This window comes from Anarrhichthys ocellatus, unplaced genomic scaffold (genome assembly GCF_004355925.1).
Source record: "Anarrhichthys ocellatus isolate YVR2014 unplaced genomic scaffold, GSC_Weel_1.0 scaffold66, whole genome shotgun sequence".
Taxonomy (NCBI): Eukaryota; Metazoa; Chordata; class Actinopteri; order Perciformes; family Anarhichadidae; genus Anarrhichthys; species Anarrhichthys ocellatus.
Window position 1 is genome coordinate 1061848 of NW_022280096.1, and position 23117 is coordinate 1084964.

The following is a 23117-nucleotide window of genomic DNA, read 5'->3' on the forward strand; positions in this document are numbered from 1 at the left end:
ACAGCACATTCTCATTATGACTCAGCAGTCAGCACATATGACTCTTCCTCTTATAAAGGGTTTCTAAGTGTTGAATAATAGTTGCATTTATATTATAGGCTTATAACTGATCAATATAAATCAGTTATAAGCCAACCAATAACAACACTTTTTGTGTTGCCGGGTTGTGAAGCGGAACGTCAGGAGATATTTGCTGAATTTGATTAAAGGTGTATTGATAGAATAGCTGACAGAACCGTTAATAGTCATTGATGGAATAAGTAACTACATGTTAGTAATTAATGAAGGATAATAAACCATCAAGGCTGTAGTTAAATGTTAAAAAAACATGAATTGGAAATTGAAAATGGGCCCTATTGGACCATCAGAAAAAGTTTGTAAATCCTCTGTAGTCATAAATGTTCATAAATCACTCATAAAATGGTTATTACAATAAATCAGGAAGGCAGTTGTTAATTAATGAAGTCAGGTACAGACATCCTGTTACAGAAGGTCAGGGGTCCATTGTGGGGTCTTCATGGTGAACTAAAGAGCTGAAAAAACAAAGCATGAGTAAATGATTTTCTAACCATTAATCAAGATTTGTTTTACATAACTATTTTATGAATGGTAATTTGGAAAGTAGTACCCATAACATATTGTTGGATTCAAAAAGTAGCCTATTGTTGGTAAGATTATAACAAAACAATAATATAATGATAATATAATGTTTCCAAAACACCTCAAAACACCTCAAAACAAATCAGTGCAGTGACGTTAGCTGTATCCTGCACAAGCAGAAGGCTACGTATTAGTTATTAGGACAAAGTTTAAGAAACCACAAATCCCTAAAACCTTTACCCAGCAATAAGATCCCCATACCAACGTCTGATTGGACAGAGTCAGTAAGGCTCCGTGTGATTGGCCGACGGTGGCCATGTTTGCATTACCAGCTGTCTAGATGCGGGCTAGCTAACCGGTTAGCTGTTTGAGGTTCGTTCGCCTCTTTATTCGGCGTAAACGTAACGAACAGCCTCTTCACGCCCTGTAACACCCGCTCATCTGGACGTCGCAATGCCGGTTCACTCTCGGGAGAAGAAAGAAAGTAACCACGAAGAAATGGAGGTGGATTTTCCCGAGCAGGACGGCAGCAGCACAGACGAGGAGGACACTGTTAGCTCGTCCGTGTCTGAAGATGGAGACAGCTCGGGTAGGACACACATTGTTAGGCCTTAAATATCAACCCACAGCCAAAAATACCCGTCTGTCACACAAGGGTTGTGTATGATATGCTAACATGACATTTCAACCAACGTAGAGCATTGGGGGGTCACGTCACTATAATGTTGTTGATGTTGTTGATGTTGTTGATGATGATGATGATGATGATGATGATGATGTTGATGATGTTGTTGATGATGATGTTGTTGATGATGTTGTTGATGATGTTGTTGATGTTGATGTTGATGTTGATGATGGATGAAAAGAACAACAGTGTATATGGTGGGAGGTGATGTCAGACCTGTCATGTCTCTGTGAACAGAGATGGATGATGAGGACTGTGAGAGGAGGAGGATGGAGTGCCTAGATGAGATGACCACTCTGGAGAAACAGTTCACCGACCTGAAGGAGCAGTAAGTCCCTCCCCATGTTCCCATCCTACTGCTGTCTGGTCTGAGTCAACAGTGAGCTTCATGTTCAAGTTGAACTACTGAGGTCTGTGTGAGAGGCTTGTCATTTCATCTGGTTGCTTTGGATACTTGGGACCTTTACTGGACCTTATTCAGAGTGATGGTCATCCAGATCCTCTCCACCGCTGTACAAACAGGTGGTAATCTGTAAACGTTATCACTATGATCCATATACAGTGGTTATTGTTTCTTATTAGCTGACGCCTTGGCGGCCGCTAATCTTCCTGGAGTCCACAGAAAGGACAAAACATAAAACGTACAATGCATGATGTAAAACAGTACAGTCAGAATAGTTCAAATAGTACAGTCGTATACAAAGTACAGTCGGAGACTAGAGTGTATAGTATCAGAACAGACCGTATACATTATGCATCCTTCAAAGAAGGATCAGGAGTCTAAGAAGGCAGTGGAGTTCTAGTCATATGCTCAGTGGCCTTAGGTGAGCCTGTAATTGTTTGTTACCTGTATAAGTTATATACATACATGGAATTGGAGCCTATATTGAGCTGCTGTAAAGCGCCCGGGGAGCCCGAACTACCAACTCTGTTTAAAGGATGACGCGCTCCATCCACTGAGCCAACACTGCCCCATCTGGGTGACAAATGTACATCAACCATTTGCCTTTTTTTTTGTTGATCTTTTATGCGTCAGATACAATATTTCCTATCAGCATTTTTTTTAAATGACCATCATTATGAGGTGAAAATGGCTCAGAATAATAAACTCGGTCAGTGTATTTGAGACAACATCAGCCATTCTGGCAGGTGCATTAAATAGACAGCTTCTTGTTCTGGAGAGATGAGGACCTATATTACTGTTCTGCAGTGAGAGTTTATTCTGCTTTAAAAGACCTTTTGAGTTTTATTCACATTTCTCATTTATTACCACTGTTTTTAAACTTGCTTACAAGATATTTTGAAATTGAACACTAAAATGCTAAAATATCTCTGGGGTTCCTTGTTTTGCTGTTCAGGTTGTACAAGGAGCGTCTGAGCCAGGTGGACATCAAGCTGCAGGAGGTGATGGCTGGCTGTGCCCAGGAGTACCTGGAACCTTTGGCCAACCTGCAGGAGAACATGCAGATCAGGACCAAAGTAGCCGGTGGGTCAATGTGATATTACAAGCTTTGCTGTGTTATAGTTTGATATTTAAATTTGTCTTAAAGGTGGAGTCAGCATTACTGGAATAAGATTGTTGATATCTGAACTCACAGAATGGAGAGCTAGCGGGCCGGCAGGAGAATTTGACAAAAAGTGTATTGGATTAGAGTCTTCTAATGTGACAGAGTTTGACTTTAGATGCACGTATGACGGTGAGTTAGGATGTGTTATGTCACATGTATGAAATCAACTTGACTATGGCAAAGGATCCTCTTTGTTGACATTCTTTGGGGTATCTTACACCTGTACTGGAAAACCAAGCAGATTGAGGCACTTGTACAAGTATCTTTTAATGATATGCAGCTAAACTTAATGCCTTTTTGCAGTTTAAAGGTCACTTTGATTAAAGTGTAATGCTTGTCACAGGGATCTACAGGGAGCTGTGCTTGGAGTCTGTGAAGAACAAGTACGAGTGTGAGATCCAGGCTGCCTGCCAACACTGGGAGGTAAGAGAGCAACCAATGAGTCGGGGCTTATGTGGGGGTCAGGTTTGTATTTTCCACGGCAAAAACACATCTTGTTCAAGTAGATTACTGCCTCTACAGTGATGGATATCCACTCTAATGTTGGGGTTTGGCCACAGTACCCACCACCACCTAGACAGAATTCAACCCCAGTCTTCTGATTTTCAATCCTCATTTTGTATCTCGCTCCTTGTTTCTGTCTCCCAGAGTGAGAAGCTGCTGCTGTTTGACACTGTGCAGAGTGAACTGGAGGAGAAGATAAGAAGATTGGAGGAAGACAGACACAGTATTGACATTACCTCAGGTACCTACATTCTGACCAGCGTCCCCTAAACCCACACTGTTCACTTTATATAGCTCTGAAATAGAGAGACGCATTCCTCACTCTCATTTAGTTCAGCAGCAGTTAGTTTGTGTTTGTCTTTAAGAGTAAGTAAAACAATTCATTTATCAAAACCTGACGACCGATCAAGTAATTGTATGGATTGATTTATTAATGAATTGATAAGAGATACAGAGTAGTGGTATTAAAGAATAGTCACAGAATATACAGAGGGCCTTTGATCAAGAATATGTCAACCAACAAGATGCATCCATAAAGCAGAAATATGAGCGCCTCCTGCAGAAGCACAGTGCGTCTCCTCTCTGTAATCTGTCCTCTCTGTCCTCCAGAGTTGTGGAATGATGGATTGCACTCACGGAAAAACAAGAAGAAAGACCCATTCTGCCCCGTCAAGAAGAAGAAGCCCGTCGTTGTCTCTGATATCCTTTTCCCTTAGTCCTGTCCTTGTCTTATTCCTCATCATTCATCGGCACCACATGTCACCTCAGTGACGTGCTGCTAACACAGATGTTTCACCGGACATTTGTCCTTAACCGCTCTGTTACGGCCTTATATCGTTTATATGCTGCAGGACCTTGATATTCTGGAAGACTGGACCGCGATAAGAAAGGTATTGTGTAATCGGACAATGGAGTCACCCGGTGAATGTGTTTTGTGATTTGACTTTTTAGTTGTGTCTGTTCCCCTCTCCCCCACAGGCGATGGCATCGCTGGGGCCACACAGGGTGAAGGTGGATGGTAAGAGTCTCTCCTCATCCTTGGTTACAGTCAATCTCTGGCTGAGTGCAGCCATCGACCCACAGTTGTACAGGAGCCGCTGTTTCGATGCTTTCAGCTAGAAGTACTCAAGTTCATAGTTGAGAAGGAGACAGATGTTACTGTCCTTGTCCTCCTTTTTTCTGTTTTGTGCTCTGTTTCTTTTAAACTTACACTGTTCCCTTTGTCCTTCTCATGCTGTCTCTCCAGTCCCTGCAGTCAAGCCTGACCGACATCAACACGTGGCGCACCTCGAGGATGGACGGCTTTTCTACGACAACCAGTGGTACTGCAGGGGACAGGCCATCTGCATCAACAGGAAGGACGAGTACCCGGCTAGGTGTGTTTGTGTGTGAGCAGGGTTTATGGTATGATGTTGATTAAAGCACCTGTCGGTTCTGATGCTAAAAGGTGTGTGCACTCGTCTGTAAAAGTGAGTGTGAGTCTGGGTCACGTGGTGGATTGGTTGGTAATGGAAATGACAAAGACTGTGAGTATTAGGCTGAATGATTGTGGATCCACATTCTGCCCTGTGTGTCAGTGAATAGAGAGAATGTATTGATGTTTCCACAGCACCGCTGAGTGGAGACGACAGGTGGCTGCTATGAACGGGTAGAGCTGGACATCCATGCAGCAGAGCACACCACACAGCCGGTGGACATTAACATGTAGCCAGGAATGAAGTTGTCCTGCACCAGATCTCACCTTAACTGAACACCTCTGGAGGATGCAATCATCAAAACACCAAAAGAGGAATAAAGTGTATTAATGCGGTTCATCCCATCAGAGAGACACTGTGCTACGGAGCACCAGGGGCCAGATGCTTAGAACTCTGTGTAGGTTCACAGCTTAAAGTCTCGGCGTGTCCCAAATACTCATTCTAAGCTGCTTTGTAGTATGTTGTGGTGTTCACACTGCAATGCACAAAGGAGCTACTCACAGCTGTGAAATCAAATATGTTGTGGGTGTCCGTAAACCTGCTCCAGGAAGATCTTAGAAATCCAAAATAAGTTATCAATCTTAAGAAAGACATTGTGCTTACTAGTTGTGGCGTTTAACTTGCCAATTGGACAATCCGCCAAGATTATCTGCCAGCTACCCTTTTGCAAGGCTGAGGCTATCGACAGCACCCATTTCATTCATTTCTCTCATGTACCTGTGCAAGCTGTTTCTCTTTGGCCTTCACTTCACACCAGAACGGTACAAAGAGCTTCACTATCTCAGTTACAGTTCGAAGGACCTAAACCCGGGGAAATGGTTCCTTTTGATCCCACAGAAGATAGTCTGCAGTAGAAAGAAGTACAACACAACTAGTTGAATAATGTTTAGTACTTTCAATCTCCACCTAGAAAACTGTATGCTTTGTGTGAAGTAGATTAGGTCAGCACATATGCTGTTGTATGAAATGGTGTATACATGGTTTTCATTCGCTGGTCCTATTTGGCAACCTGATCACATGCACAAGCTTTTCAAATGATATTCTGGATGATAGGATTTGATCACATGTTTTAATCATGCAGCATTAGTTAATTGTTACACTGCCCTTTAGAAAGTATTGCTTCTCCTCTCCGTAGCTGTAAAACCTTCTCTTTAGTTTGAATCTCTTTGTGCAGTTGAATGCCTCTTTACCACTTGAGCAGAGTATTCCTCGTTCATTTTCCCTGTAAATACATGATTATATGTGATGTCACGTGTTGGTTGTGAGGATCAGGAAGTGCCGTTGCGTTAACATTGTGTGTGTTTGTGTCACGCAGCGCCATCATCACCACCATCAACAACGACGAGGTGTGGTTCAAACGACTGGACGGCACCAAGTCCAAGCTGTACATCTCCCAGCTGCAGAAAGGCAAATACACTATCAAGCACTCGTAAAAACACACACACACACACGCAGACCAACAGACATCATCTCTGCTGCGTTTCCTTTAGTCTCCATTCCGTGTGCTATCTGTCTACATTCTTGCCATGTGTACAGTCACACACACTGTGTATAAGTAACAAAAAACAGACAGACAAATATCAACTGACCCTTCTAGTCTTAGGAGACGATCTTCCCTGTAAATATGTATGTATGTGTATATTATTGACAAGGTCACAAAGTGTCATTTTCTCTGGAACGGAGATCAATGCAAAGTGCTGCTACGAAGAACCGGGCGAGGAGCCGGGGCAGTGGTGAACTTTGACGTGCGGAGCTCAGTCGCGTGCCTTTCTAAGACAGAACTGTCCCGAACCCGAACTACCAATATCAATGCAGCGAAGCCTTACTCTGTACTGTGCTGTCACCAAGAGGACTGAAGCGGGTCAGTGACTCTGATCCAGGTGAGGATTGGGTCAACAGTGTGTTTGATTGGCCTCTCTGGACGCACCGGTTCGACTTGAATTTCATGCTCCATAGAGCCTAATGAATCATTTAGTAAAAGCAATGAACACGTGTTAATATGGAGGGAGATGGATTATGATTAACACATTTTGAGGAAGATATTCTAATGTGAAAATAACAAGATAAAACTGTTCTTCAAGAACGCCCACTTGAATTTTGTTAAAGCCACTGTACTGAATGATCTGTTGATGTTTTAGTGTCATTTTCACAGCACTATATTGAAAGTTCAACCCAAGGCCAGCCCCATGCACTAAGAGACACAAAGCCTAAAGTGTATGTTAATCACACAGCCATGTGAGGTGGCCTGTATATAGAGATAACTGTTTCGTCTTCACTGTGATTCTCCGTCTCTTCTCATGTCGCCATGCCTCCCATAGTGCCTACTGTAGAATTTAACATTGAAGGCAGGGAACAGGCTGCTGCTCTACTCCTCAGCGATGAACTCTGGCTGTGGATGTGGACTCAAACAGCCTCAACGTTTGTAATTCATAGTGCCATTTATTTTTTTGTCTTTATTCAACCCGTTTTGTGTGTGCTAGGATTGCTGGTTAAGTCCTGCAGTGTAAATGTTACACATAACAAATCAAAAGCATCTCCCATTCTCCGTCCCGCCTCCTTTTAATCGTCACTTCTCTGTCCCTGTTCCCCGTTGTCGATGTCCTTGCTGTCAGTTAAAATGTTCAACAGTACAACGAGAAAGCAGGATTAAGAGTTTTTGTGTGTACAATCCGTCCAATACAACCTTCTGTATGTGTGTAAATGATGCTTGATTCAATGAAGGGGACTTTGCTTTGTGTTGTATTTACGGTGCTTTATACTGTCAGCATTGCATACATATTTTAAAGTATTATCTGCCAGCAGTATTGTAAAGAGCGGTAACATTACATCATGAAGATAAACAAAGTGTCCCGCTGTGCCGTCAACTGATAATAACTTTTCATCATTTGTTTCTCCGCTTCGGTTTTACCTTTTTATGCATTTTGGTTCCATTACCACGTTTGGGGTAAAAAGAATATGTGACATTGTGCCAATGCATGTACAGCTGATTAAAGATTGTGTTTGTATCATTTGAAGAGAGTCAAACCTGCACGTAATTATTTATCCTTTATAAGCAAAGAGAGAGTAGAACACTGTTTCTACTGTACGTTATGACCACATTGTTGGCACAAAGGGAAGTGTCTGCATTTAGGCGATTACACTATCAACATGCACTGCACAGCTTGAGTCAAGCTAATTTACTTTTCTTGGACTTAAGAGCTTTGGATAAAAAAAACTTAAATGTGCTTTGGATTTGGCCTCGCACGCACAAAAAAGCCCCGATACAATCTTCTATAATACTCCAGTGTACAAAGGGAGAAAGTCCCTGACAGTGCTCAACCCAAAGTCACCCCAGAGGTTTTCTGAACCCTGGCTACGCCCCTCAAATAATAAAAGTAGCTTATTTGGGAGAAACATGCTGAGCTCGTCCCATTTGATAATGGCTCTTTGCTCTGCTGTGCTGTTCAACCTTTCACTTATTTCTGCCAGATGGACACTCACTAGATTAACTCCACATACACCCCCCCCCCCCCCCCCCCCCACACACACACACACACTGCCCATCTGCCTGGCCTCAGGCCTGAGCAGACACCTCATGCAGTACCCCTCCAACCTTTGATTGATCTATTGGGAACATTGATCAGATACAGCAGTGCAGCCAGCAATTAAAAGGGAATCAATTGAAAGGCTAATTGGATTATTTACCCCTTTAGATGGAGCCTTATTACCCAAACTGTTCTATAGGAATATTATTTGTTCACACTTCATCAACACCATGAAGTTCAAGAAAAATAATGTAGGCCCTCCTTTCACCTCCCCGTTGAATTCCATGTTCCCCGTCACAAGGTGTCAGTAGTGTACAACAGTGGAGAGCAGTCAGCCCCTGCACTGGATGGGAGGGGGGAGGTGGTCTGTGAATCTGGGGCACCCTGCTGCTGAAGCCCTCCAGCTGATGAGGGAGCAAAGAGGAGGGATGAAGGCACAGTTGGATCACAGCTCGCTGGCCACGTCTGCTACCGCAACAGAGAGAGAGGGAGAGTGAGAAAGAGGAAAATCCCCATCACAGCGTCAAAGGCAGCAGCAGCAGCAAGCAACAGGGCTGTCTGTCTCTACGCACCATGCAGCATCTCTCTAGAGCTTTCTTTGAGCCTGCTTCACACACTCCTGTCAGCGAGTACACACACCATCGCACAAGGGGTTCCTTGTTCCTTGTTTCCTCGTCCTAAGGCTCCGGCCATCTTCAGCCCCATCTATACTTGATGAGTAACCAGAACTGGAGGGTCATTGGGACGTGTTTACTGCAACACTGGGGCTAATTAGACCGTGAAAGTGTCACACTGTGATAAATTACTTATATGCTTGCCCCGCTGTGCGATGCGTGAGCTTGTGCATCGCTACGAGTTTTCAAGAGAGCGAGACCGTGTATGTGGGTCTCTTTGTGCGTGCATGCATGTGCTATGTGCCGGGCTTGTGCGTGGGCTTGTACCTTTGATGCTGATTGTGTAAGAGAAGGCTGAATGCATGCATCTATAGGTTAACATCAAAGGGAGGATGACGAGGAGGGAGACGAGAGCGAGGTGCATGTAAGCGGACGGTGCTGCAGCCTGAGACCTGTATTCTAGAGGAGCCTGGTGTCTCCTCTCTAGGTGTGTCAGTGGCCTACCATTCACCATTAGCACTCAAGAGCAGAGCCGTTTCTCCATCTGATACTCACTGTGCTGTCTCTTCTTGCATCAAGTTCAGGGCCCAATCACAATGTTTGCTGGGACAGGTAAAATGCCACATTGGGCCAGGAAACCTATAACTTACCCACCCGATTTGGCAAGTGGTAAAAAAGAATTAAACACATTGTTTTTTCCAGAGCAGATGATGGAAGTAGCTAAGGAGTGAGCCATCTCGCTTCCTTCTCATCGCAAAAATTGACTTTGATTTCTGACCGACTTGCCCATCAGGGCAAATGAAAAAAAAAGCATTAACGTTGAACTCTGAAGTTGCTACTTCCTTAAAGAGGAGATTAATTTGCCTTCCACACTGAAAATGTTTACTGCAGCTGTAAAAATATGTTTAGATACCTCTCTTTTAAAAGATACATTCCTTTAGAGGCGTGAGATGGTTGCTTCTAACTATTAAAGCAGCCTCAGCTGCCAAAGTGTAAAAACATCGACAGCAATAATTTAAAGTCCAAAAAAGACAGACTTGCCTTCTTTGTACATGCCCCTCAGCAATAAAACCCCCCAAAAATGTTCAGCTTTAATTTGTGCACTTTTAAACCAAACCAGACTAAATAGAACACAAACCCAAGCGATCAGTTTCACTCTGACTCGGACCAGCCTAATGGACTACAGCTGGTGAAAGCGCCCTTAGTTACCCATTTATTTCATATGAATGCTAACCCTCACCAGAAATGTTTTTTTTATTTAAATTGTTGTATTTGTCAAGTAAACACAATAAGTGATTCACTCTTGGCATAAATGCTCAAGCATAAATACTTTTCTCCCACAGGGTGACGAATGTCTGGTGAAGTAAAATGTCAAATTCAACAACAATGCAATCACTTAGTAGTACATCCTAAAGGACAAGATGTATAATGTTTTGGGAAGTAGGTGCATTAGTGAACTCAAGATGGTACTCTCAATTGATGGAGCTCCATTTGTGGCAGTCAGCCGTGTACAGCAGTTGTTGAAACACACATGAAACACCAGCCCTAGTCCTGCTTAGATCGCTCCCCAGCAAGTTCGTTGTACACGGTAACCATTGCCCCAATCTCCAGCTTTCTAGACTTTACAAAAGTGATCAGGAAGACTGACATGCTGTGCCACGGCATCCATCCACACATGTCTTGGCATCTGCGATGTACCACTGACCTTTCACCTGTGTCCCAGAACTACCTTTTGCAGGGAGAGCGAAGGACAAGAAGATGGAATATCATCTATCGATATCTCCCCCGTGATCAAGTCAGCGATTGCAGGAAACAGCTTGGGAGGTGTTTGTCTCAATCAAAAGGAACGGATGACGAAGTCTCACCTGTTCAGAAGCTGCTTCTTCTATCTGACACAGCGGCTTAGATGACTGACCGAAATTACATTTGTAGCTACTGGCACATCCCAAACTACTATTAAGTATGTCATGTCTGACATGATTCCCTACAGCATTGGGAAAGCGCGGTCTTCATGGATGCCCAGAAGACACGGCAGAGCGGTGACAGCCTTGATTGTCAGGCCTCAACGCAGAACAGCTTCTCCCTAACCACTCAACATCATCTACCCTTGGGAATCGATATGTTTGCTCATGGGACAGAACCAAAGAGGTTTCATAACATTTTGCATCTCCTCCACCTGATCCTTAAGCTGTCAGGACTGTCAATCTCTCAGACTGAGCAACAGTTTTTTGATATGCTGAGGTATCCCAGCTAATGCAAGCTAAAACCCAATGCCGGGGAGTTTTGTCACAGTCGGATTGCATGACTGGCACAGTGTTAAACCTGGGGCAGCCTCTCAGGAGTGGATCTAGGATTGACTCCAGCACTAATGGAGAAAAGTCCCGCCATTTCTGTCTACAAGGCTAAATGGCTGGGCTGTTAGAAGTGTTGTGAGGAGAGGGAGTTGACCCTTGAGCTACCTTATTTGTTCTGTTCCTGTTCCCCTTTCCTGTCTGTCACATACTACTATTAAGGTGTATGCATCAGTGATCTCTTCCTGTCACTTAGGGTTTGGAGAGAGTTTATTTTTAACCACCCTCTATTGAATTTGACTAAGATGGCTGTATTATGTGGAACACTCCTCTGTCCCTCAGCTGATATTGACCATTCGCTAAGTCCTGCTCCTCGAACGCAGACTGGCCAAATACAGCATAGCATCAGCCAGCTCTATCCAGGGTCTGACAACTATTGTACTCCATAGACTGTTATAGACTCTAATGCAGTTGTTTTAGATTTTTTTTCATTCTCAGGCTGGTTTTGTAGATTTCAAGTTAGCATGGTTAAACGTTAGTTAATAGTGAAACTCGTTACCCGGACAGGTTGGAAGGAGATATATATGTTTCTAAAACGGTGACGTAAAAACCTGTTGAGCTAACATTAGCAGAGTACATTAGCACATCATTAACTAGCGTTAGCACTTCTATGCTAAGCCAGCTACTGAACGTATACTGAATGTGTACACGTGCTGCTTTAGCTTTTTAAATGTGTAACAGTGAATAAAGATGTACCTGCTTTACAGGAACAGTGTTGTTCCTTCATTTCATTGTCTTGTGTCTCGATCACCAGGCGATGTGGTGGTTCACTTTTACACTGTGATATGTAGCTTTAGCTTCTTTATCAGTTTGACATCTTCGATAAATCCTTCAAACACATATTGTAGACCCTTCTGTCTGCTTCTCTCTGAAATCACTTTGTCTCTTTCCAGAGTGTGCCGTTAGTGACAGTGTGGGCTCCATGGTAGCTCTGGCAGCTTGACAGAATAGCAGCCGGGCGTAGCGAAGTCAATTGCAATCTTAGATCCACTGGGGAGTCACCTCTAAAGCTGTTATCCTTCGAGGCTCTATTGCTGTGACAACAGCCAAGAGGGTGGATAAGTTGTGTGACCTGTTGTGCCACCCAAACTGCATGCTTAGTCGCAAGGAGCTACCTTCAGATAGAAACTTCCCTTTTAGTCAATAAATATTAAACTAGGTTTAGGTACAGGACGCGTCAGTGTCAGTGCTTTTTACCCTCAACCCCACAGGAGACAGAAATGGAAAAATCACATATTCTACTCCCTGTGTGAGCTTTGGCATGATATGCACTTTGCTGCACTTTTTTCTACTCTGCGGACAGTGTTGTTGGTAAGCCCCCTAAGGCTCAGCAAATCGCTGTGCAAGGGTATCTTGGCAGAAACCCCCTTGACTGTCTGTGTACACTCAACAAAGGCAGGTTTGCTCAGAGGACATTTTATGTTAGCATGTTATCGAGAATGAGGTCTTGCATTTTTATCAGGTGTTACCTGTTGGATGTTGGTACCGGTTTAGAAGACCTGTGAGTTGTAGGGTCTTAGACCAGACATCCTCTTGCTCGGTCACCAGTACTCCCTGCAGCAGAGGCAGGTGAGGTGTATTATTAAACTTTGCTAAATTACTGCCCAATAAACAGGTGGTGCAGCCTTGTCACTTGGTGTATGATACTGCACTTTCGCCAAGTAGAACTTGGGTTATAATGTGTATCCATCATTAGCATTCCTAATAAACAAATGTGCAATAAGCGATATAGCAGGAGATTTTGATGACTTTTCAACAGATATTTCTGTCTGATATGTCCCACTGAGAAATTTGACATTAATATTATGTTTAATCAATGTATATTATACATCTATTTGTCTGCAGAGGTTTTATTCAAATAAAGGTTATTTAAGGTTTAAAAGTGAATGTGTTAGCCTAGCATTTGTTACGATATTATTAAACAGAATCTGTGTACATGACAAAATATCAACAGTTGTACAGGGGTGTGCAGTACCATGTTAAATATTTATAAAATGCATAAAGAATTTTTAAAACATGGTCTAAAATTGGGCTATAAGGAGCCATAAATCCTGGTCTATATCAGAGCTTAAGCATAGATGCAATGATGAAATGGTTTGGACTGCTCATGTTTTGATATTAGAACTCTTAAACACTTAAAAATGATTTTTACCTCCCTTTAGAGTTAAGTCCTATCACTAATAGAGCCGGGATCATTGTTATAACTCTTTTTGTCTTGAGAGCTGAAACTGAGGCTCCCCAACAGGCCGGCAGCCCTGTATGTGTGTGAGGTTTTATTAAGCTGACCAAACGAGGTGGCAGTATAACCTTCCATCTCCACACCCACTGTCCTCAGACACTGTGCCCTATCTCCTCATTATGTCAGGTCTGATATGCAAAGTAGCCCCGGGAACCACTGTAGCATGGCAGAGGCAGACAGGGGCAGTGTGTGTGTGTGTGTGTGTGTGTGTGTGTGTGTGTGTGTTTATGCCCTGTTTATGTCTGTATTTGTGTGTCTGGATCATAGTTTGCATGGACTCTCCAGCCAATGGCAGCACTGTAGCTATAATTTTACTTGGAGAGGGTATCAAGTTCAGCATCATGTCCTCAAACAGATAAACACACAACTTACCCGCCCTCCTGCAGGCCTAGCCTTAAGTGCTTAGTGCAGGCTCAATATGGAAATGTAGTCAAATGGCCAACTGGCATCAGCGACGGGACACGAGACTGCAGAGTGTTGAGGACGATTCTGCTGCATCAAAATTTAGATACAGGCTTCCTTTCGTTCAGGATGCAGGTTGTGTTTGTTCACAATACAAAAAACGTGAGCATATACAGTATGTGTGTGCACTCACATTTTTCATTTGAACGTACACTTGAATGTGTGCCGACCTTGTTTACTGCGTGTGTGTGAGTGTGTGCATGTCGGGGTGTGTGTGTTTGTGCTGGACGCAGAGTCAGTGGAGTGAGAAACAGAGAGCTCACCCAGCCTTTTGGCTGCAGCCCTAATTGGCTGTGTGTTGTTGACAGGATGCTGACAGAGCACATCGCACAGACAGGTACTCTGTTTCTCTCTGTTTCATCTTCTGGGTTTGTGAAACTATTTCCTCGGAGGAATTCCCTGCTCATTTTACTCATTTTCAGGCATACAAAAAGCCTTAAGTGGCGCCCTTTGACAAGTTACGAAGCTGGTTGTTTTTCTAGTGTTTGGATACAGAAAACAGGGAATGGAGAGGCAGGAGATAGGCCAGCCTTAATGAGACTCTTTCTGCCTCTTTACTATTCACTGACCTGCTGGGCGTCTGAGTGTGTGTGTGTGGACGCAAACATGCACTCTGCAAAATTCACGACTGGAATTCCTGTTATGTATTATGTAAGCACGTAAAGGTATGTGCACAAATACAGACACCCCTGCTAATTAACTTTGCACTTAAAATGTAGAGAGATGAACATCCTGGGTTGAGATAATTAAAGGTACCACTCATCATAATGGCAAACTTGACTCACATGCACGCGCTCACGTGGGACTTTTGATGGACAGTAAAGACCACTGGCATGCAGCATCTGAAACGAACCATATCTAAAGACGGGAACGATTGCTGCCTCGGGGTGCTTTTACCCAACACTTTGATATCACTTAATGCACTTCTTTCTCCTAATTCATAAATACACTTACTGAATCTGAGACCCCTTCAGGTGACTCTTCACATTGTGCACACGTTATGTGGAGTTATGTCATACACTGAATAGTCATGTCCGTCAGTCAGTCTAGACTCAAGGATAAAGAGGATGTTGTGCTTTTGCCATCATGGCTTCTTGCCTGAAGAAGCTAAGACAACAAAATCGATACACTCTTCTTCCCCGATTTCTTTCTCTATTCTCATAATGTTTTCAGTGTGATTTACACAGGAGTCTGCTTTAATACTGCTCCCAGACCTGAAATAGTTTGATATTTATGCTGCATTCATGCACTGTCTGCAGAAATGGATGAACAGAAAAACATCCTTTTATTACGACTTGGGTTCGCCCATTATTCTAAGATGGTTGGAATCCTTGTATCCAACATTGAACAGTCTAAATAAGATTTTGTTGTGTTACCTATTTAGAGCGGTTAATTAAAAAGTGACACATCATACAAACAAACAAGCTAAATTAGCATAGTCAATTGTATTGTATAGTTTTGAAATGATAGATGGAATTGCCAGCGATGGTGGTTTGGCCACCATTTTGCCATCAGTTTGTTGACACTTCCTGATAAGTTCAATACTGCTTTATGACTAGCAGGCTGCTTGTAATTGTGGCCCGACCAATAGTGAACGCAGCAAATAGTTGTTTTTACTATGGGCATAGGAAGCATTAAAAATGTGGGTGGGACAATCAACAGGTTCTGAGGGTCCTCCCCCAGAACAATTTTACAGAGTAGACAGAGTAGAGGTGGCTTGATACTTGTATCTGGCTATACTAGCAATAGAAAAATGATGACTACATTTTGTAGTTTCATCCAGGGAAGTGGTTGGCCCTATAGATCACATATTTGAAGATATTAAAAAGTACAGAACTTGTTTTGAATGGCTAATTCCGAGCTATCTTTAATAATAACCACTCATTGTTTATTTAAACATGAGGATCTCTTTATGCTTGCATGCGATTTCAATGTATGTTAGATTAACTACTATGAAGAATCACCAGGCGCTGAGGCCTATGTCTCAAAGTATACTGTTGACACACACACATTTTTACACACATAACACTGCTACAGAGAAGCACTCCACATAAATATTAAAGGCAGCATTTCATGACAAACGTCCTCAATATAACAAACATCTGCTTTTTTTGATTTTTTGATTTCATAAATTGCGTAACCTCAAAAACACAATCATCAGGTACCCAGTTGTATTGTAATGGTGGCACTGCAGTAACAGTTAAAAATGTCCAGACAATAATACAAAAGATAAATATATCATAATGTGTTTATTTTTCTGATTTGGGCAGGAAGCTAATGCTGCTTTTTACAGTATATAAGATGGTAATCATGATCAATATTGTTCCTGCTAAGCATCATCATGTTAGCATCATGAGCATGTTAGCATGCTCATAGCATTTAGCTCAAATCACCACTGTGCCTCAGTACAACCTCACAGAGCAGCTAGCATGTTTATTTATAGCTTGTTGATAAGGTATTCACCACATTAATAGATTAAAATAAATTGTGGACAAATAAAGTTTATTGTGATTATAGCCTACAGTTTATGTTATGATTAATTGAACACTTTTCTCAAGGAATCTTCAAAATAAAATGGAGGAGAGTAATGTTTGAGGCTCAGCATTGGGAGGAGCTGAAGCGTCCTTAACTCCCTTAAACTGGAGGGAGAGTTTAAAAGGTGAAACCGCTGTGGGGCTGAGTGCAGGAAGCTTGGATGACCCCACTTTTCTCGGTGTTGTGCTCCCTCCTCACAGCCTATTTAATGTTACATCACCTTTTCTCTCTCTTACACTCTCATTCTCTCCTGAATCCTGGTCCCTCTGTACATGTTCCGCTGTGAATTGAAGCCTTTACTTGGGATTCAAAGTGTTTTTCCTTTGTTGGACATGAGGCACATTTCTCCTTTGAGTTTAACTGATAACTAACAGCTCGTAGATTCATTGGGGCTCTATCGCTGCAACTGTTAATACCCACTGAGCAAAGAGCACATGACATGTGATTTTTGGTTTCCTGGGATGTGTAGCAACCAGCAGTGTGACAGCTGCCCATGATATAGCAACGATAATGTTAAGACGCTGCCATTAAATGTGTGCATGTTTGTGTGCATTGTTAATCACTGTGCATTGTGTTTTATATTATCTCCTTTCTGAAGTCCCAGGAAAAGCTTTGGGGTTTACCACACATGCATTAACATACGTTAGCCCCAAAGAGATCCTCACAGGGCCTTTCTTTCATAAGGATGACTCAAATAGCTGTGGCCAATACATTTGCCCCATTGGAATAGTGAAGCAGTGGTACTCAGAATGGTACCGCCCATGTCAGAATCTACCATCTTTGCTTGTCTTCCATTGATGTGGGTCTTAGTTGTTGTTAGTCTGGGCACAACAGCTGGTCATGTATATATAACAATGCTTCTGACTTTATTTATCTGTGTATATGAGCATCATCCTTAAGATCTTTCAGCTCTCATGATTTTTTTCTCGATTAATCAGAAAACAATGTCAGAAAATTGTGAAAAATGCCTATCATGATTTCCTGAAGGAAAAGATGACGTCATTAAATGAAAGTATTCAGATTACTTTCAAATAAGGTTTATGACCAATTAACTGCAGTGTTTAAATGTAAGATTGCCTACTTAATGAGTTAATGGCACAAACATAAACATGACTTATGCTAAACATCGGCATGTTAGCGTTGTCATATTGAGCATGTTCGGGTTAGCGTGTTTGTGCCTAAGCAGCCTCACAGAGCTGCTGCCTGGCTGTAGACTCTTTTTGATTAATAGTTGCAGATTAATCAGCTTTACTTCATTTATTTACAGTAATGCAAACTGTTGCTGACACTGCTGAAAATAAACCCCCAAAAAGTTCCGGGGATTTCTCCCAACAGCACCAAACCAAATAAGTGTTTAGAACAGCAGATGTAAAGGCTTGCATCAGCTTGCAAACAGTGATTGGAAGAACACTTGTCCACTCAGCCATGCTATCACAATTATATTTCAGACAAAGCAATCAGTGTAATGGAAAGCTACACACAGTGCATCATTGATTTCCAAAATTGACTTCCACGTGTACCTGTGTCACCCACATCTCACTCCAAATGCCACATCAAATGTGCAGCTGTGAGCTGAGCAGCACTGCCAGGGGATCACAGAGTGCTGCAGTAATACGAGGGGGCTTGTCACTGACTGCGCCCATAGGCTCGGCCTCGTCACAACTTTTCAAAGCTGACATCGGATTGGCTGTCGTCTCCGTTTATTATCAAGAGTCCCTGCCTCTGTACTGTTGAGCTAATGTAGCTGTAGCTTCCCAACCTGTGAAGTTGAAAGGCAGGTGTTGATCATGTGGTGCGGAGCCATCCGAGGATACGATGAGAAGCACTGACACATGAACACGAGCGAGAACACGGTGTGAATTTGTGCTGAGATGATGCCTCTCCAAATCAATTCATTAGGTGGTGCAGAGGTACGGCTCATTACAGCTCCAGCATGTGTGCACTTGATAGGCCAATAATGTGGAGGAGAAGCAGCTGTCCAGATATGGATTCATCCCAAATAATTTACCTACACATTTGAATATCAGCTCAACTCATTATGCAGGACAGCTGCTGAACTATGGGTACAAATTGACGAAGGAGCTCGTGGAGGAAAAGTGAAGATGTGGACCACAGTGTTTACCAGCCAGACCGCGTAAACATGAAAGCATGTAGGTGGATTCGATTCCGTGCACCTGCACGTGCGTCCATTTCGACATTTTGATGTGTGTGGGTAGACGAGATGTCAGAGGAAGACAGAGAAACTGAGAGAGAGAGAGAGATGCACCACCACGCATGCATACTGTACTGCACGGGTGTACTTGTGTGTTTTCGCACGATTGGGGATTTCTCTGCGCTGATCTCAGCAAATTCTGTTGCCTTTGGCAACATGAATATTCATAAGGTCCTCTTGTCTTTGGTAAAAGCCTCTTGTGGTTCCACAGGGGCTGCTCGAGGGGCGGTCTGAGGGGGGTGCAGGCTTTGTGTGCACCGGTGAATCAATGTTTCATGGCACTTTCACCTTTTCTGCGTCTGGAAGAGCCGGGGGAGGTCTTGTTAATCAGGACTGTGTTGAAGCTTTTACACAACAGGTGTGTATTCTTGTCCCTGTCAAGATCAGTTTGTGTGACACTGAGAAACTTAGCATTTTACCTGGCCCCTGATTTATTTCTGTGTGTAATTATTATCACATTTAAAAAAGCTCACACACACCATGTGAATGTGTTGAGCCCTCGAGCTCTCTGTTTATGAATAAGTAAAAAGAATTTCCTGTCCAGCAGCGGTGGGCTGTCTCAGCCCAGCCCACCGCTTCTAGGTGGTGTTTTCTCCCTCACATGGTCCTCTCCAACACAAACACAATCACCCCTTTGGCTAAACAGGCCTACTTTCACCTCCGGATGCAACAGCGCCGGCATGCCTGCGTCTTTCATTCTTATGTAATCCTCAGAAGGAGGGCAAGCGGAGGAGCAGGCTCGCTCCGTCTTTATGTGCTGGCTTCACTGAGCCTCAGTGATGCCCAGGGGTGCGTGTTAAGCCCTGCAGACTGCGCGATGGAACATACATAAAGACGCAGCAACGCGTGGCCCCCTTCTACCTGACCCCTCCATCCACTTGCATGTTTAAAGCAGAAATTAATAGGCAGATGTGTCAGCGTCATCTTTATAAGGACACATTCTGTTCCCTTTATCTGTCAGCGAGCTAATGCAGGAGGGCTGGGGAAAGAAAAAGGGCTTTTATTGTGAAATGGATGCATCCTTTAATAGGTCAGAGAGGGAGGAAAAGAGAGAGTTGACATGAGCAGGAGGATGCAGAGAAAAGAGAGGAGGCACTAATGGAATTCACTATCATCCAACCATTTTCAAGTCCAAATAATTCCAATAGGCTTTTTATAGCAACAAATTTGCTCTGCTGCTGAGGCGATTAGAACTGTACACAGTCTGATGTAACTATGCCTTATTATGGCATAAAAACAATAAGAGCGATGCACTTCCAAAAAGGTTGAGAGACCGATTTTTCCAGTGGGATTACAAAGACCAAACACCTGCTCTCATTATTGTTTCATCAGGTCAGGGTTAACAGCAGCATCGCCAGAAAGCTCCAGCTGGTCTTCAGCACCATAACGAATACCTGCTTATCAGCGCTGATCAAACACTGTAGCTGTGTTAGATGTTCGCCTCATGGCAAAAAGGGCCAGGGTTCAAACCTCACTGGGGCATTTCTGAGTGGATCTTGAACATTCTCCCCCGTTCATGTAGATTTCCTCCAGGTGTCAAGTTGTCTACAGGCGTCCATCAGGCACGTCAGCTGAATTGGAAACTAAATTTCAAATAGGTGTGAATGTGTTTTTGCAGTGCTGAGAAGTCCATATTTTTCATCCGAAACTGTGGCACATTTAAAAATACATACTATCCTATATTGTGTCAATTGTGTTTACACACTGACTTGGAAACTTTCATTCATCATAAAAGGTTTCGGAACAGTTTCGCTTCTCTGCATTTTTTTGCATCATTTATAAAAGGCAAAAGAGGGTTGTTTGACCTCTCTGAGCTACCGTCCAAAATGGGATCTGATAAACATTCAATCTGTCTTCCAGAACAAAGTAAATGGTAAATTAATATGTACTTGTATAGCACCATTCTAGTCTTCCGACCACTCAAAGCGCTTTAACATTACATTCACCTATTCACACACTGATGACAGGAGCTACCATGCCAGGTGCCACCTGCCCATCAGGACTCTATAACATTCACACCCATTCATACACTGCAGGCACAGCTTGCAGGAGCAATTTGAGGTTTAGTGTCGTGCCTGAGGACACATCAACATGGACTAGCAAAGCCGGGGATCGAATTTATAAACCTCTGATCCACTGCCGCCACTTACTTTATAAGTACTTTATGACAAACAAAGAAAAGAATACAGAGATGTAGAATTTAAAACTAGGTTAGGCATGTGATTTCTGAACAGCTTTGAATCGGGGTATGATCGCAAAACAAAGGAGGAAAGATTAGAAGGCAATGATTGTGTTCTAGGCAGCTGTACGATAGCTTCTTGCTAATTCCAATCATTTATTAGCCATGTTTGTAGTACTAACCATTGCACACATGTAATTAATTCAGTTTTGTCTCGCATTGTGATTTTTTGCAAAAAATAGCATAATAAAACGCATCAGACTCAAGGTTTCTCTGCGTTCTGCTTTTCACCAGATGACAGATTTAATAAACACATAAAAGTTACTTGTGCAAAGGCCTTCAGACTGTTCATTCAGCAAAAAAGGAAATTTAAAGACATCCTCCTGGCTGTGAAATAATAGTTATCTCTATTGTCGAACATCATACAGACTAAATTATTACAAAATGTTTAAAAAAATAAGGTTGTTATTCAAATTTGAGCTGCAACTAATTTTAATCTGAAGACTAATTGGGAAGCATTTGCTGTATAAAGCATAAAGAGTCAAAAACAGTCAAAAAGATATTCACTGTGTTATTTTCAGCTATAGAATTCAAAATATTCACATATTCAAAGCTATACCACGTCGTTTTTTGAAATTTTGCTTAAAAATGATTTAAAATATTTAATCAGTTTCCAGTCATTCAACAAATTGACTATTGCTGAATATAAATAGAAGTTTGTTTCGTCTGCTGTCTATGATAAGGACTGTTTGAACTTTTTCATGCTAGTGCTGATATGATACCTGAGATTTGGTACTCAGGTTTAATAGGAATATATATGCATTGCTTATTCTTTCATCCTTGCAAATGGATTTTGTTTTCTTTTTACATAACTTTTTTTTCTTTTATCAAATAAAACCAAAGCACATGTTGAATGTGGTCTAAACAATGCAACCATGCTGGTTTTACCCACTTCAACCGAAAGACATTTCATACTGGCTTTTTGTATGTGACAGATATTTGGTGCTCATTAATGGAGACAAATAAGAACACGCCCAGGTTTCTCTTCAGCACTTCAGGCTGACAGAGAGTCACAGCTCTGTTGAGCCATGCATTCCTATAGTAGTAATGACTTCATGAACGTCTTTAATGATAAGATTATAACTATTAGAGAGAACTTTAATAATCTCCTTCCCTCAACCCCTACCGGTTTATCCTCAAATAGAATAACCTTAGAACCAGCTTCCAGTTTCAGTCCGGTGTTCAGACACACTCACCACATTTAAGAGTAGGCTTAAGACTTTTCTCTTTGATAACACTTATAGTTATATATAGGGCTGGCTCAGGTTTATAGTTAGAGCTGGCTCAGGTTTATAGTTAGGACTGGCTCAGGTTTATAGTTAGGACTGGCTCAGGTTTATAGTTAGGGCTGGCTCAGGTTTATAGTTAGAGCTGGCTCAGGTTTATAGTTAGGACTGGCTCAGGTTTATAGTTAGGGCTCGCTCAGGTTTATAGTTAGAGCTGGCTCAGGTTTATAGTTAGGACTGGCTCAGGTTTATAGTTAGGGCTGGCTCAGGTTTATAGTTAGGGCTGGCTCAGGTTGATAGGGCTGGCTCAGGTTTATAGTTAGGGCTGGCTCAGGTTTATAGTTAGGGCTGGCTCAGGTTTATAGTTAGGGCTGACTCAGGTTTATAGTTAGGGCTGGCTCAGGTTTGTAGTTAGAGCTGGCTCAGGTTTATAGTTAGGGCTGGCTCAGGTTTGTAGTTAGGGCTGGCTCAGGTCTATAGTTAGGGCTGGCTCAGGTCTATAGTTAGGGCTGGCTCAGGTTTGCCTTGGACCAGCCCCTAGATGCTGCTGTAGGCCTAGACTGCTGGGGGACTTCCTAGGATAAACTGAGCTCCTCTCACTCCTCTTCTCTCTCCTTCTGTATGACTTCATGTCCCATTAATGCTCATTACTAACTTTGCTTCTTCCCTGGAATCTTTGTGCTTTCTCGCCTCACAGGTTTCCGTGGATCGTGGTTATACCTGGACCCTGGTCTTGCCTCCTGCCGTGGTCCTGCTGACACCCCCTGTTACTATTATTAGTAGTAGTCACATTACTATTACCTATACCATTACTGCTTTTATTATCATTGTTATTCTACTATACCCACTGCTGCAGTCATTATTAGTGGTCATTTTTCCATCA

At 42.6% G+C, this 23117-nt stretch overlaps 1 protein-coding gene across 3 annotated transcripts; it reads left to right on the plus strand.

The window, feature by feature from the left end:
- Positions 1 to 924: 924 nt before the first annotated feature.
- LOC116397446 (breast cancer metastasis-suppressor 1-like protein-A) lies at positions 925 to 6391 on the plus strand. 3 transcript variants are annotated; one of them, XM_031872866.1, is made up of 10 exons: positions 925 to 1189; positions 1523 to 1613; positions 2644 to 2771; positions 3197 to 3276; positions 3502 to 3598; positions 3967 to 4056; positions 4183 to 4247; positions 4309 to 4375; positions 4604 to 4733; positions 6148 to 6391. In XM_031872866.1, exons 1-10 carry the CDS (start codon positions 1054 to 1056, stop codon positions 6263 to 6265), a joined length of 1002 nt encoding a protein of 333 aa, XP_031728726.1. In that variant the 5' UTR covers positions 925 to 1053; the 3' UTR covers positions 6266 to 6391. The 3 variants fall into 3 exon arrangements, 2 of the variants coding, with proteins under 2 accessions (XP_031728726.1, XP_031728727.1); XR_004213682.1 differs by having other exon boundaries at positions 1054 to 1189; positions 4604 to 5229; positions 6148 to 6234; XM_031872867.1 differs by having other exon boundaries at positions 1054 to 1189; positions 4336 to 4375; positions 6148 to 6265.
- The last annotated feature ends 16726 nt before the right edge of the window (positions 6392 to 23117 follow it).